The sequence below is a fragment of the Mesocricetus auratus genome, unplaced genomic scaffold, assembly GCF_017639785.1.
Source record: "Mesocricetus auratus isolate SY011 unplaced genomic scaffold, BCM_Maur_2.0 Super-Scaffold_100007, whole genome shotgun sequence".
Classification (NCBI taxonomy): domain Eukaryota; kingdom Metazoa; phylum Chordata; class Mammalia; order Rodentia; family Cricetidae; genus Mesocricetus; species Mesocricetus auratus.
The window spans coordinates 75,574,479-75,590,176 of record NW_024429191.1 but is presented as its reverse complement, the minus strand read 5'-3'; the positions used below and the strand labels follow the sequence as shown (position 1 = coordinate 75,590,176).

General features: G+C 47.1%; 2 protein-coding genes and 3 non-coding genes across 5 annotated transcripts; 4 read left to right on the top strand and 1 right to left on the bottom strand.

The window, feature by feature from the left end:
• The first annotated feature begins 2,429 nt into the window (after positions 1–2,429).
• Rpl23 (ribosomal protein L23) lies at positions 2,430–6,529 on the top strand. Its single transcript, XM_040749616.1, has 5 exons — positions 2,430–2,536; positions 3,037–3,120; positions 3,450–3,578; positions 6,175–6,288; positions 6,398–6,529. The coding sequence occupies exons 1-5, from the start codon at positions 2,524–2,526 to the stop codon at positions 6,478–6,480; spliced, it is 423 nt and encodes a 140-aa protein (XP_040605550.1). The 5' UTR covers positions 2,430–2,523; the 3' UTR covers positions 6,481–6,529.
• LOC121141662 lies at positions 3,150–3,281 on the top strand. The gene has a single exon (XR_005878626.1). It is a non-coding gene; the product is annotated as a small nucleolar RNA SNORA21 (small nucleolar RNA).
• A 2,124-nt stretch (positions 6,530–8,653) lies between the features above and the next one.
• CUNH17orf98 (chromosome unknown C17orf98 homolog) lies at positions 8,654–13,522 on the top strand. Its single transcript, XM_005075915.3, has 3 exons — positions 8,654–8,923; positions 12,147–12,246; positions 13,277–13,522. Exons 1-3 carry the CDS (start codon positions 8,717–8,719, stop codon positions 13,435–13,437), a joined length of 468 nt encoding a protein of 155 aa, XP_005075972.1. The 5' UTR covers positions 8,654–8,716; the 3' UTR covers positions 13,438–13,522.
• Positions 13,523–14,945: 1,423 nt separating this feature from the next.
• On the top strand, positions 14,946–15,017 carry Trnac-gca. Its single transcript has one exon. It is a non-coding gene; the product is annotated as a tRNA-Cys (tRNA).
• Positions 15,018–15,452: 435 nt separating this feature from the next.
• Trnay-gua lies at positions 15,453–15,541 on the bottom strand. The gene is given in 2 exon segments: positions 15,453–15,488; positions 15,505–15,541. It is a non-coding gene; the product is annotated as a tRNA-Tyr (tRNA).
• Between the last annotated feature and the right edge of the window lie 157 nt (positions 15,542–15,698).

Sequence of the window (15,698 nt, the reverse complement as noted above, 5' to 3'; positions counted from 1 at the left end):
TTGTTTATTTACTTCTTGCTCCAGCTGCTCAACCTTTATTGACTCAGTCACACCCAGCTTCCTTGCTAGTCACATGTTTTAGGCATGTTCCTGCCTTAGGGCTTGTAAATGACCTCTGCCTGTTTGATTTTTTTAAACTTTATTATTGCTCTTGGACCCCAGACCGACAGCTGGGAGGCCAGCATGGGACCAATCCAGACCCCCTGTATGTGAGAGTCAATGAGGAGGCCTGGGCTACCTATGGGGTCCTGAGCAGTGGATCAGTGTTTATCCCTCGAAAACAAACAGACATCGTGTGTCCATAACACAAAGAGGGTTGCTCTCTCTGCCTGGACTCTTAGGGGAGTGCCTGGACCCTACCCTGAATGAAATGATAGAATCTAGATATCCCCTATGTGGAAGGAATTGGCAATAGGGTGGGAGACTGGGGGGGGATGGTGGAGGGGGTGCGAGAGGAGGGGAGGGAGAGGGAACTGGGATTGACATGTAAAACAAGCTATTTAAAATTTAAAAAATGTAGCCGGGCGTTGGTGGCACACGCCTTTAATCCCAGCACTCGGGAGGCAGAGGCAGGCGGATCTCTGTGAGTTCGAGACCAGCCTGGACTACCAAGCGAGTTCCAGGACAGCCTCCAAAACAACACAGAGAAACCCTGTCTCGAAAAATCAAAAAAAAAATTTAAGAAATGTTAAAAAACTTTATTATTGATGCTTATGAATAAACAATGTGTGTGTAGGCACTTGTGTCATGCTGTGTAGTGTGGTCAGAGGAAAACTTTATGGAATTAGTTCTCTCTTCCACATTTACATGGGTTCTGATGATCTAACTCAGTGATCTGGTTTATGCGGCAAGCACTTTTATTCATGGAGCCATCTTTCTGGCTATGATTTTACACACACCACACACAAACACACCACACACAAACACATGCACGCACGCACGCATGCACACACACTCACACACACACACATCACTCACAGTAAAAAGAAATTTCTTCATTTCCCCCAATTTTTTTCCCGGTATTAGATACAGACTGGACCTAGACTCTTATTAGGCATGTGTTCTTCCACTTAGATACACCTCCAGCCCTTTTTCCTACTTTATATTTTTAGATAGGTTCTTTCTACACTCCCTCAGAGTGGCCTTGAACTTGTTGCCTTCCAGCATAGCTTCTGAACATGTACAATTACAAACCTGCACCATCACGAATTAATGTTTCCATTGCAACCTGCCTCTCCACCTTCGGACCCCTTACTGTTCTTTCTCCATAATGCTTTGTTCCACTTAATAAACTGCTGCAATATTCAAAATTATTTCTTATTTAGTATCTACCACGTGCCGCCAATCTCTACCCTGGCAAACGGTAAGATCCCTAAAGGCAAGAACAAAGCCAGGCTTTGGTGGGGCACGCCTTTAATCCCAGCACTTGGGAGGCAGAAGCAGGAGGATCTCTGTGAGTTCGAGGCCAGCCTGGTCTATAGAGCGAGTTCCAGGGAAGTCTCCAAAGCCATAGAGGAAACCCTGTCTTGAAAAAACAAAAAAGGAATGAAGAAATTGTTCTGTATGGGTTCCCAAAGAACAGATGGGGGAAGAGCAAGCTCTGAATGGTTTCATTAGGTTGTAGAACAATGACTGTGGAGCGCTTTGGATCACTCTGTGTGTTTAGAACCATTACATTCTGTTGTTTTTTTTTTTTTCAAAATGAAAAAAATAATACTTTCTCTCCTCGGGTTTTCGAAACATGATTTCTCTGTGTAGCCCCGCTGTCCAGGAACTTGCTTTGTAGACCAGGCTGGCATCAAACACAGAGATTAGAGATCCACCTGCCTCTGCCTCCTGAGTCCTGGGACTAAAGTTGTTACCCACCATCGCCCCCCACAATACTTGGTCGTTGTTATTTTTCAAGACAGGTTTCTCTGTGTTTCAGTCCTGGCTGTCCTGGCACTCGCTCTGTAGACCAGGTTGGACTCGAACTCACAAGAGATCCGCCTGTCTCTGTCTCCCGAGTGCTGGGTTTAAAGGTGTGCGCCACCAAAAACCAGCGAACAATTTCTTTTGACTTATGTATTTATTTGTTCTGAAAAAGGATTTCACTGGGTAGCTCAGGATGACTTCAAAACCGCGGAAATCCTCCTGTCTCAGTTTCCCGAATGCTGGGATTACTGTAGAGTACCACCTCGACCCGTGCGCGAGAATTCCTGGTATCTAGGGATTGGCAACGAAGCTCAAGAGAAGCTGTTAAGCAAATTAATAAAGACAAAAAACAATGTGTCTATGTCTCCAATTACTTCCGAGGCCGCTGGGAAGAGATCGAAACTCATTTGTGGCTAAGCAATGAAACCATAGCTTTCCCGGGTGCTGCGAGGAGGCCTAGGATTTATACGTCATATAGCTGCGCCGCGGGGGGGGGGAAGAGGAGGGTGTGAAGAGATCCGGTCACGTGGTTGACTGGGCGGGGCCTCCAGTTCATATCCCAGTGTCCCTTGTACTTACTTCCTTTCTGACCCTTTCCGGGCGGCCAAGATGTCGAAGCGAGGTGAGGTTTCAGGCTTGGGGATCCGTTGGCATCTGCCGCGCAGGGCGGCCGGTCGGTTCTGTGGCGACGGCCCCGGGCGGCGGCGGCGCTTTGCAGTTCTCGTGCCGGAGAGGGAGAGGATGGGTGCCGCGGAGGCCTTGTGGGAGCCCCGAAAGCGGAGGGCGGCGGAGTTGGGGCGTTGAGCTGGCAGGAGCGGAGCGTGGGGCTGGACGGAGCCCGTGGGGTCGCCCCGCACACGGCTGCAGCAGTGGCGTGGTAGTCGGCCCGTCTTCGACCCGTTTGCGTGAATTAATGCGGTCTTCCGCCTTTCTGGAATCGATAGTTTTCTAGAAGGCGAGGATGGAGATTGCAGTCCCCCTTCCCTCGAGGGGGAGATGGTAATATGGGGGGTAGCTGGGGGAGAGGCTAGTATTGCAAAGCTTGTGCAGCGTGTTTATTGTCACCGCGAGGGGAGCTGGGGACACTCTAAACAGTGGCCGCTTTCTTTTCCCTCCCCGCAGGACGTGGTGGGTCCTCCGGAGCGAAATTCCGGATTTCCCTGGGTCTTCCGGTAGGAGCTGTGATCAACTGTGCTGACAACACAGGTGAGGCCTTTGTCCGTGCCCATCACCACCCCCCTTTAAAAGCACTCAGTGGGCCTTTTGCTAGTGACCCACTGAGCCGTCAAGAAGGGGCAGAGCGAAAACACCACTTTTGGGTGAAGTGGCAACCAGTGTTGTTTACTTCAATCGGTGTTGTGACAAGTGTCGTGTGCATGCTCAGTGAGCGGAGGGCACTATTGAAGAGATGGCTTGTTTCTTTCTCTTGGCCTTTGGGGACTGAGTTACTGGCTGTGTGGTCCAGGCTGACACTAATCGGGCAATAACCCCATCTCTACATACAGGACTGATTTGTTTACGTTTGTTTTCTGTAGGCGCCAAAAATTTGTATATCATCTCTGTGAAGGGCATCAAGGGACGGCTGAACAGACTTCCTGCTGCTGGCGTCGGCGACATGGTGATGGCCACGGTTAAGAAAGGCAAACCAGAACTGAGGAAAAAGGGTGAGTGCTTGTGCAAACCTCCTTATATCATGGCGGATGCTTGCGGTTCTCCATGTGTCATGAAAGAGGCGCTGTTGATGGGGCCTCTGCTCGTGCTGTGAGTGTTTCTGAGGCAAGGCTTGCATTGTCAACGTGAACTGGCTTCAGGATTGGGCTGAGACAGTATAGCCCACCTGGTTTTGGGAGACCAGTCTCCTTGTGTGCCTAGCTATAAATACATATGGTAATACTGAATGGGGATAATTGATGCGTATATTTTGAGGGAATACGTGCAGCTTTAAAGGCTTCTGTCACCACAGGCATGTTTCTTTTTGTGATAGCAATAAGCAGGGAGTGATGTGCAAGCCCTGAAGTGTTAGGTATATTAATTAAAAAGGATAGCCTCAGAACCTCCCCCCATCAGTGGTCTGTGTTTAGAACTCTGCAGGGTTTCTATGTAGACCTGACTGGTCTTGAAATCAGGTCCACTCATTCAGTTTCCTGGGTGCCACCAAGGGAACATGCTCTTTTCTCCGGGGAAATTCTAGCATCCCTTGGTATAGTACAAATGTGGAGTGGGGGTATGATGTATTATAGCAACACTTTGCTGTCAGTTTCTGCAAAACCCATAGAACATAGCGTAAGTTTTAAACAAGGATGTATCTGTAAGGGCTTGTCCTCTTCTCAGAACACTTCCAGGGTCTTGTCTGTGGCTCAGGAAGCTGTCAGAGAAGAGCAAAGCATGTGCCCTTTGTGGATAAGGTAACAGCTGGATGTACTGTTGTCTGCATCACTGGTGGAGACAAACTTAGTTTCAGTCAGAGTAGGGAGTCTCATTCTTTTGTAGGTGGGTGTCAAGCAGGGATTTCCGGCAACATTAGTTACCCCCATACACAATCTATGGCTTTAAAGGTAATCAGAATCTCTGGGAATGCAGTCCTATATTGTACATTAAAGATTTTGGTTTGAATATGTAGTAAAAAGTGTTTTTTAACTGCATAGCTTTAAGTGCAAGCCCAGGCAGGTCAAAACACTAGAGCATTTGGCCTGGTGTGTGAGGCCTTGATCTATTCCCTAAGACAGAAAGAGGTTGTCCTACATCCTAGCTTTTAGACTTTGAAGAAATGGTGGTGGTTCATATTTTTGTGTTCTGTGTGACTTCAGTAAGAACTCAAAGTGATCCAGTCTTGCTTTTCCTTGCGTTAATAAGACATTACCACATGGTAGCTTCATTTTAAGTGATAGCAGTTTCCTTAAATGCCTGCATTGTAGGCTGTGTTTTAGATTTTGGTCCATTAAAGCACATTGGAAAAGTCCTTGATGCCTGTTTTTTAAAATGAAAATGCCGTTTTCTCAGGTGGTTGATGGACAACCTGAACAAAATGAAAGGTTAAACTTACTAAGTAGAACCACCTCAGTGGGCAAGATAGCAGAATGGATAGTACGTCATTGTATAACGATGGGGGTATCTTGCCCCAGTAAAAGAACATAAAGTCTAAAGAAAACATCCTGCCCTTCGTAAGATAGAGTTTGCTGTCAAGATACTGGACATTAAGTGAGAAGTTCAGACAAACACTAGTAATGCCTTCTCTTGGGTATGTTGCGTGCTAAACAAGGTGGCATGTAGAATCTGACTCTTAATACATTTTTTTTTTTTGGTTTTTCGAGACAGGGTTTCTCTGTGGCTTTGGAGGCTGTCCTGGAACTCGCTTGGTAGTCCAGGCTGGTCTCGAACTCACAGAGATCCGCCTGCCTCTGCCTCCCGAGTGCTGGGATTAAAGGCGTGCGCCACCAACGCCCGGCCTTAATACATTTTTTAAGGGTTATATATTTATTACATATACAGTGTTCTGCCTACAAGCCAGAAGAGGGCACCAGATTGAATTGTAGATGGCTGTGAGCCACCATGTGGTTGCTGGCAATTGAACTCAAGACCTGAAAGAGCAGTCAGTGCTCTTAACCTCTCAGCCATCTCTCCAGCCCCCACTTAATACATTTATATTTGAGAGTAGATAATATTTGTAGGTCAAAGTGTGTACTTTGTAGAGCAAGCCCTCTCAGCAGGCTGTTACTGTGAAGGCCACATTCCTAGCGTATGGGCATGTATACCCCCACATCTGACTGTTGGTATGGTCTACTGTTAGAGAACACATGCTCTCCATCACCCTTGCATGCCAGGCAGATACTATCAACTGAGTGATGAGCTCTGACTTTCTGACCCTGTGGCCCTAACTTGATAAGAGGGATAGGTGTAAAAGGAAAAGAAAAAAGCCAGGTGTTGGTAGCCCACTCCTTTAATCCCAGCACTCAGGAGGCAGAGGCAGGTGAATGTTCCAGGACAGCCTCCAAAAGAATGCAGAGAAACACTGTCTCAAAATAAAAAGAGGGATGGGTGTAGCAGATGGTATTTAGGTTTATATTTTGGAATTACCCTTCCTTTCTGCACAAGGTGAGGGCTGTTTAAAGGTGGTGGTTGCATTGATTCTTTGCAGGTAGGTGAGGGAACCTAATGCAGAGTGACATTCTGTGGGGAGGGATAGGTAGCTGTCTGCTTTTTCACACTGGTGGTGCTAGAGCTTCTCTGAGTAATAACTGCTGCCCTGTTCTTCCTCCTTAGTCCATCCAGCAGTGGTAATTCGACAACGAAAGTCATATCGAAGAAAAGATGGGGTGTTTCTTTATTTTGAAGACAATGCAGGGGTCATAGTAAACAATAAAGGTGAAATGAAAGGTACGAAGCAGTTCCAACCATCTGGTAAATCTCTGGCTGGGTTACTAAGGCTGCTCTAGGAGCATGAATGAGGAGCCCTCTGTCTAACCTGTCTTTCTTTTCTGTGCAGGCTCTGCTATCACAGGTCCAGTTGCAAAGGAATGTGCAGACTTGTGGCCCAGGATTGCATCCAATGCAGGCAGCATTGCGTGATTCTCCAGTGTATTTGTAAAATATATTCATTAAAAAGTCTTTGCTCCAAGAGCTTGTTTTCATGACACACCTTCACCAATGTCAGCTTTGTGAAAAAGAAAACTGCTAAATGCCAACTTTCCGTCACCTTGTAAAGCTTTACTTTCCAGTTTCAGTAAGGATTATCCTTAGGGGCTGGAGAGATGGATCAGCTATAAAAACAATTAACTGACTACTCCTCCAGAGGACACAGGTTCAAGTTTCAGCACACACAAGTTGGCTGTAACTCCAGCCTTTAATCCCAGCGCTTGGGAGGCAGAGGCAGGCAGATCTCTGAGTTCCAGGCCAGCCTGGTCTACAGAGCTAGCCTCTGCCTCCCGAGTGCTGGGATTAAAGGCGTACGCCACCACCGCCCGGCTCCACCTATGATTCTCTAATTCAAGACAAGCCTGATCATGACTAAGCTTGTCATAAAAATTTATTTGAGGCAAAGTCTTGCTATATGTAGCCTGCTTTTTGCTGGGATTAAATAACATGCCCGGCCTAAATTTTTCTGAGGTTTATTTTAGGTGTGTTGGTGCTAGAATTGTATATCTATTGTATGCCTTACTCCTGAAGGTAGTCAGATCCTCTAGAACTAAATTACAGTGTGGTGGCTGGGAGTTGAACCCAGGTCTTCAAAAGCAAGTAATCTTTTTTTGGGGGGGGGGTTTCTCTGGCTTTGGAGGCTGTCCTAGAACTAGCTCTTGTAGACCAGGCTGGCCTCGAACTCACAGATCCACCTGCCTCTGCCTCCCGAGTGCTGGGATTAAAAAAGCAAGTAATCTTAAATGCTGAGCCATCCAACCCCAGCTCAGCTGCCTCACTGGTGCTGGGATTACAGGACATGCCTATACCTGGCAAACAGTTTTCCTGTAATCTGGAAGAGGCAAAAGTATGCTTGAGGCAGTCTTGGGCAAATTAGCAAAGTGGAAGGGCTGAAAATTACATAGACCAAGGTTCCATCACTAAGACTACCCAAAAGCAATTGCAGCCTGCTTCAGCCCAAATGATTTGTCATGCAGGATTGGAGTGGTCAGTCTTGATACACAGCATTTATATTAGGGTTTCATTATTGGGGTGGCAAACTGGATAAATTTAAGGTTGACAAAAGTTAGCTGCAGTCAAACAGCATTTTACTGTATCCTAATATGTCAGGCAAAAAATTCCATGTCCAGGGCTGGAGAGCTGGCTCAGCAGTTAAGAACACTGGTGTTCTTCCAGAGGACCCAAGGTTCAATTCTTAGCATACACTCAAATGGTCTGTGACTCCAGTTCCAGGGGATCTGACACCATAACAATGCAAATAAAGTTAAATTATTTAAAAATAAAAGGCCTCCGGGTACTGGTCGCACAAACCTTTAATCCCAGCACTACAGGGGTAAAGGCAGGTAGATCTCTGAAGCCAGCCTCACTACAGAATTACATGGAGAAACCCTTTCTTGAAAAACAATGTCCATTTAGTGGGTTTCTAGGTTTGGTACATGTGTGTAATCCCAAAATTTGAGGAGCAATCAAGAAGCTGGTAGGCTGGATGGTGGTAGCACACACCTCTAATGCCAGCATTTGGGAGTCAGGGTCATCACAATTCAAGGTCAACTTGGTTACGAACTGAGTTTCCAGTACAGCTAACACTTGTTTTTTGAGACAGGGTTTCTCTCGTTTTGGAGGCTGTCCTGGAACTCACAGAGATCCGCCTCCCTAGGGCTGGGATCAAAGGCGTGTGCCACCACTGCCTGGTCTTAATTCCAGGTCAGGCGGACGTACACTCACTCATACATATGAAATATTAAAGCATGTATGTAAAGGGAGTGCAGAGGACTGGGCTTGTAGAACAGTTTAATAAGAGTGCGTGTCTAGCCGGGCGTTGGTGGCGCATGCCTTTAATCCCAGCACTTGGGAGGCAGAGGCAGAGGCAGGCGGATCTCTGTGAGTTCGAGGCCAGCCTGGTCTACAAGAGCTAGTTCCAGGACAGCCTCCTAAGCCACAGAGATACCCTGTCTGGAAAAACAAAAAAGAGTGCTGTCTAGTACATACGTGCTGGAAGCCTAGGGTTAAATCCCAGCAGCACAGTAAGATGGGCGGGGTGGGGAACCTGAAATGTAGAACAATAGGGTTTGTGTCTCTCTGAGCGATCCCGACGTACGTAACAATGCTCAGTGAAGTCCACATCTAGGGCTCTCTTCACCAGAAAGCATCAGAGTCCGTAGTGGTTGGGATGTCTCAGTTTTATGAGTGTCCTCTGCGACTCGAAAAGAGCTTTGTTTTGGATGGGGTGGCTGTGAGCACAATGGCCCGGGCCTACAGCCTCACGAGGCCCAAGGTGTGGTCTGCGATTCCACCTTACAACCCACAACAGGACTACCATGCTCGTAGGTACTTCCGGAGCTGCGTGGTTCCGCCCATTTTGCGGAAAACTGATCAGGTGGGTTTATGAGTATCCGGGAGGACCCAGAAACTTCTGGCAGCCAGGATTCAGGCTTGGTGACCCAGGACTTCGAGGTTTCGCCTCTCCCTAATTCTGGACCTCGGCCTGCAGTGTGCTGGGCACCTTGGGGCCACCCTGTGTGTTGGTAAATGAGGGAGAGGAGGAATGCAGTGACTGAGGAACAGAGGTGCTGAACTCACGAAGTCCTTCCACCCTGAACTCCACCTACAGTCTCCTACCTTGTTTCTGCAAGAGGGAGACTAGGGCGCATAGCCTGCCTCTCCCGACAAGACAAATAGGTTTTGTGACGTCACAAGGGGCGCTTGAGAGTGACCTCACTGCAGGTTCTCAAAACCTAAAGAAACTCCATAGAGCTCTATGAACCAAACAAAGGGGATTGTCTTGACCTGGCACCTCTTGACCTGTGACACCTATGCTGTCACAGTTGCAGGGATAAGGCTGGCTCGGGACACCTATGAGCCCAAGGGAAGGGAGCCCGACTTCTACAGACATTCCTCCCCAGCAGTTAAGGACTGTAGATCCTTAGGCTATATACTGACAGTTCCGTTTTCTCCCAACGCTTAATTGTATTTCTCAGGTTTTGTTAATTTTATGTAGTCCCCTTCTCCCAGTGATCACAAGTGATCTTCCTTCCAGGACCTGGGAATAGGGCTGAGGATGTAGTTTAGGGGTACAATAATTGCTTCACACTGTAGGAAGTCCTGGTTGAATGCATCCCATTTACCGCCCCCATACAAAATAAATCCAATGGGTGGGACTGCCATCGCCTGTCACGCCTTCCAACACTTTTGCCTTCAGTATTTGTGCTGATCTCAGAGGTGCGAAAACAAAAAGGACCTACCAACTTGCACTAGGAACAGAACTTGGAGATTTTTGTGGTCCTTAGTGTTGTGTGTGTTGATATGTATACAGTGACAGTGCATAGACATCCAATCTGTCTCCTTGTCACTTTTATAATAGGAGCCAGAGGTGAGTATGTCTTAAGAATGTCTGTATTTTTATTTTTTGTTTTGAAGCCACAGCTTCTTTCTTTTCTTCTTGTTGTTTTGTGTTTTTGTTTCTCTGCGTAACAATCCTGAAACTCACATTGTAGAGCAGGCTGGCCACAAACTCACAGAGATCACCTGCCTCTGCTTCCCAAGTGCTGGGATTAAAAGTGTGTGCCACCACCTCCTGGCTCACACACACACACACACACACACAGTGTTTTGTGCCCTTAGAGGAAAGAAGAGGGTATCAGATGTCCTGCATTGGAGTTACAGACAGTTGTGAGCCTTCATGTAGGTGCTGGGAATTGAACCAGGTCTTCTAGAGGAACTTCTAGTGCTCTTTTTTGGGGGGAGAGGAGTGGGTTTTGAGATAGGGTTTCTCTGTGTAACCTTGGAGTGTGTCCTGGAATTGGCTCTGTAGACCAGGCTGGCCTTGTGAAAGACCTCGGCATCAAAGCACCGGGCACTGAACCGAACCCTCTGCCCAAGAACCGGGGCCAGACCACTGGCTGCAAATGCAAGAGGTGATTTATTGAGTACACAGGTGCCTGCGGATTGCTACTGCAATTCGGGTGCAGAGCATACCGGGCTTTCAGGGAGTACAATATTTATAGAGTTTTAATGGTTACATAAGTAACAGGCATTTCATTGGCTCATCTTGGGGGCAAGGGTAGTTCCCACGGACTAAGTTTCCTGGTATTACTTTATGAAAGACCCCGGCATGCTTCAGCAATTATTATCCGGGTCCCATGACTACTATGGTGATCAGACACACTGGGGGCAAGGGTAGTTGCCAAGGACTAGGTGTCCTGGTATTGTCATATGAAAGTTCCCAGCACGCTTCAGCAATTATTATCCAGGTCCCATGATTGTTATAGTGATCAGACACAATTGGGGGCCAGGGTAGTTGCCAAGGACTAGGTTTTCTAGTATTGTCATATGAAAGTTCCCAGCACGCTTCAGCAATTATTATCTGGGTCCCATGACTGCTATAGTGATCACAGACATCCTGTTTTGAGGGTGAGACACCTGGTGTGGGTTTCTTTCATTAGGCAACGGCCTGGCCTTGCTTTTCTTTTCCTAGGGGATCCTGGGTAGGGGTCTTTCACTTGAACTCACAGAGATCCACCTGCCTCTGCCTCCCGAGTGCTCTTCTCTCCAGTTCTGCCTCCAACTTGCTCCCACCCTTTCTTTTCTTTTCTTTTCTTTTTTTTCGAGACAGGGTTTCTCTGTGGCTTTGGAGGCCTAGCTCTTGTAGACCAGACTGGCCTCAAACTCACAGAGATCCACCTGCCTCAGCCTCCCAAGTGCTGGGATTAAGGGCGTGTGCCACCAACGCCCAGCTTGTGCTTGGTATTTTTATTTGAATAAAAATGTGAGAAAGTTAGGTGGTGGTGGCATGCACCTTTAATCCCAGCACTTGAGTGGCAAAGGCAGACAGATCTCTCTGAGTTTGAGGCTAACCTGAGTGAAGGCAGACAGATCTCTCTGAGTTTGAGGCCAGCCTGGTTGACAGAGCCAGTTTCAGGACAGCAAAGGCTACGTAGAGAAACCCTGTCTCAAGAAACAATAAATAAATAAATAAATAAATAAATAAATCAAGAAACAAGATAGATTTAAGGCTTCCTCTGAGCTATGTGAGCCCTTGAGAAAAAGAACCCACAGCGTGTAACAAAACAGTAACAATATATATATATATAGCTTTTACTATGACAGGCCTTTTTTTTCTTTTGGTTTTTCGAGACAGGGTTTCTCTGTGTTGTTTTGAAGGCTGTCCTGGAACTCGCTCTGTAGACCAGGCTGGCCTCAAACTCACAGAGATCTGCCTGCCCCTGCCTCCCGAGTGCTGGGATTAAAGGCGTGCGCCACCACCGCCCGGCTATGACAGGTCTTTTATCTAAACTAAGTCATGGAAATCTCATGACAGCTTTCCAGTTGGTTACTAATGAGAAAAACCGAGGGCAGAGAAGCTCTGTGATTGGCCCATGATCACATAGCTTGCTAGTGGCAGAGCTAAAGTTAGGGTCCATACTGTGTAGCAACAGAGCCCACACCTGCTGGGCACACTGCCTCTCCAGATCATTGGTGTATTTTATCTGCCCCCAAGTTTCTTCTGGCTCTACTTCTTCCCCTTTCCCAAAGAAGCCCCCAGGAAGTTTGCACCTCACTCTATGAGGCATTCCAACTGACAGTCTTCTCTTCATTTTCAGGATCGTGGCGGTACAGGAAGGGATGGCTGGATAGTGGATTATTTCCACATTTTTGGTCAAGGACAGAGATATCTGAACAGGAGAAATTGGGCAGGGGCAGGCAAGTGCCTTCTCACTGTCCATCCTCATCTGATCCCACCATGGAAAAACTGTATCACAGGGCTTAGAGAGCCAGGGCTGCAGCAAGGCCTGGTTGGGGAAAAAAAGGTCAAGAACTGTATCTCTTGGTTTTTCTCTCCATACATGAGCAAATAGTGCTTGGTGCACTTAATACTCATTTCTTTTTTTGTTTGTTTTGTTTTTTGATTTATTTATTATGCATACAGTGTTTTCTGTCATATGTGCCAGAAGAGGGCACCAGATCTCATTGTGGATGGTTGTGAGCCACCATGTGGTTGCTGGGAATTGAACTCAGGACCTCTGGAAGACTAGCCAGTGCTCTTAACTCCTGAGCCATCTCTCCAGCCCCCTAGTGTTCATTTCTTGAAAATCTACTATATGTGAGTTACCCCTCATCCTCATTTTATCCCATGGTACAAGTCATACAACATGCATGATTTAAAACAGATTTGCTAGGAAGGGCTGAGATGGAGTTGCAGTTTCACCTCCATCCACTCTAAAGTCTGGTGTGTGTGTGTGTGTGTGGGTGGGTGTGGGTGTGTGCATCCCCCCTCCCTCAGACACTGACTCCCTAAGCATGAGCATACACAGTTTAGCAGCCATGGGAAAAGGAAAATTAACTTTTGCTGGCAGAGACTAACTTTCCATCCCAATCCACTACCCTTTGGGCACAGATTAGCATGAAGTCCTTTGCATCATGTGATCAATTTGATTTCATCTATCTTCTCCAGAAGGGACAGAGACAAGGGTTAAAGTCCTCACATCTCCTGGGAGCCAAGTCCAGACCCAGCACGTCCCTGTCCCAGGCCTCTTGTAAACTCACTTGGGACAGAATTAGATTTCTAAGACATCTCTGTCCCCAGGACTTCATTGCTGTTGGTTTCTTTCAAGGGCTCAGGGCTTCTGAGGAGTAAACTTCCAGCTGTGAGGGTGGGGACACAGTAGCTCACTGGGTTTAAGTGGACTAGAGGATTCTGTCTGCAGGCTCAGTCAGTCTCCTCTCTCCCAAGGGCATTCCATCCAGCAGGTGGGTGGACATGACTTCTACAATGCCAATCCGAAGACAATAACTACGGGCTTAAACGGCCGATATGGCTATCGCCGGAACACTCCAGCCCTCCGCCAGCGCACATCAGTGTTCGGGGAAGTCACCCCATTCCCCATTTTCTGAAGACATTACTTCACAGGCCTTGACATGAATCTCCAAGTCAGATGTTTAATGACCTGTCAATACTATTCTATATTTTTAAAAGTTGCATTTGTGTCTCCGGTGTGTTCTTTTCTTCTCTGGGGTGGGAGGAGGGAACAAGTTGGTTTCTGTACACTCAGCTTCCCTTTGGAGGGGAGAAGATCAAGGGCATCTGTGTCCTTCTAGGCTGGGGTGGTGAGAAGAGGCCATGTTAGTCCGTCCTCCCTTGGCAGGGCCAGGGGTCAAACCTGTGGTCTAGAGTGTGGAAATACCAGCATTCTGCAGTGAAGCTTCCTCGCTAGCTAGCACTCAGTACCTCAAGCTCAGCCCTCAACAAAACACTTCTCCAGGGACCAGTGGGCTCCTTGGTCAGAAGCTGGCCTCTGCTTCCATCAAGAGCAGGGAAGGGAGCTGTGTGTGACAACCTAAGCTAGATTCCCAGCACCCACAAGGTAGAAAGAATGCCACAAATTGTCCACCGTCCACCATATGCGCTCTGTGGCATGTGTATGCCCATATACATGCATATGCTCAAACAATTAAAATGTAATTTAAGACAGACAAAAAGAAAACAAACCCAAATGAACAAAGGCAAAAATGCAGCAGGAATAGGCAGTGGGGCCATAGCTGGGTGTGAAGACACACATTTGTAATCCCAGTACTTAGGAGTTAGGAAGATCCCCACAATTACAAAGACAGCCTGGGTTACATAGTGGGTTCCAAGCCAGCAAGGACTATAGAGAGATCCTGCATCAAGTCTCAAAAATAATATGATTTCCTTGACTATTTGCACTCCCTCTAAAAACAAACAAACAAAATCCTGACATTTTAAGTGGGCTTGGGAGTTTGGCTAAGGCAGAAGGATGCAGGTTTGAGGCCTAATTGACTACACGGAGAGACTTTGTCTAAAGAAGAAAAAGGTTCAGAGACATAGGAATACAGCTAGATGCTAAGTGTATAGTTTATTTAGCGTGTTTGAGGCCTTAAGTTCAATTTTTATGTTTTGTTTTACGAGATAGGGTTTCTCTATTGTTTTTGAGGCTGTCAGTCCAGCCCGGTCTCGAACTCACAGAGATCTGCCTGCCTCTGCCTCCCGAGTGCTGGGATTAAAGGCGTGCGCCACCACCGCGGGGCCGAGTTCAATTCTTAGTCCTAAAACCAAACAAAAACAAAACAAAACAAAACAAAAACCTGACATCAGCCATCTTCCGTCACTTAATTCATTAGGGGGCTGCGGGGAGCAAGAGGACGTGGGGTGTTTATTAGCCCAAATCACAGGATTTTCTGTTCATGATGTCCATCTCCTTTTCAGCCAGTTACCATTCTTTTATGTTCCCATCCTATGTCTTGGTGGAAGAGAAAAGTCAAGCAGATATATACAGAGAAAGCGAGGCTTGAGAACACAAAACTCCTTAGAGCATTAGCGTGGGTGGAACCAGTTCAGAGTGAGTCACCATAAGTGGACAAGGAAGAGGCCTACAGCAAGGTGAGGGGGTATAGCTCAGGGGTAGAGCATTTGACTGCAGATCAAGAGGTCCCTGGTTCAAATCCGGGTGCCCCCTTCCCATCTGGTTCTTTTATTTCTGTAAGTGTAAGATCCAGTATCACTAAAAAAGATCAAGGAACTTTTAAACTGGTCTGCTGGAATATTCTGCCTGCGCTATGAACAATAATTTTTCAAGCCATTCTTGTCCTGAAATACATGTTCCTCCATCTTCCTAAGGGAACAATAAAGCAAAGTCACCATACCCCTCCTCTTGAGTTTCAGTTAACACAAAATCCTTGGGCTAGGGCTATAGCTCAGTGGACCCTGAAAAGAAAGGAAGACTTAGTAGATAGATATGGCTTCTTCCTCTTCCTCTCTCAGAAAAGGCATGGGTATCGTCGTTCTGTAGACCAGGCTGGTCTGGAGTTCACAGGGATCCGCCTGCCTCTGCCTACTGAGTGCTGGGATTTTAAAGGCGTGCGCCACCACCCGGCTAAAATAATAAATCGTCTCCTTCGAGCCGGAATCGAACCAGCGACCTAAGGATGTCTCCTTGGAGTCAACTACAGTCCTCCGCTCTACCAGCTGAGCTATCGAAGGGACATGCATGTCTTGCATGCCAGTGCCCTTAACTGCCCAGCCGTCTCTCTAGTCCTTCAATTTTTAATAACTCAAACAAAACACAAGATGGGGGTAACATAGCATGTCTTTAACCCCAGCATTCTGCATCCAGAGACAGGTAGTGAGGGTCTTTGTG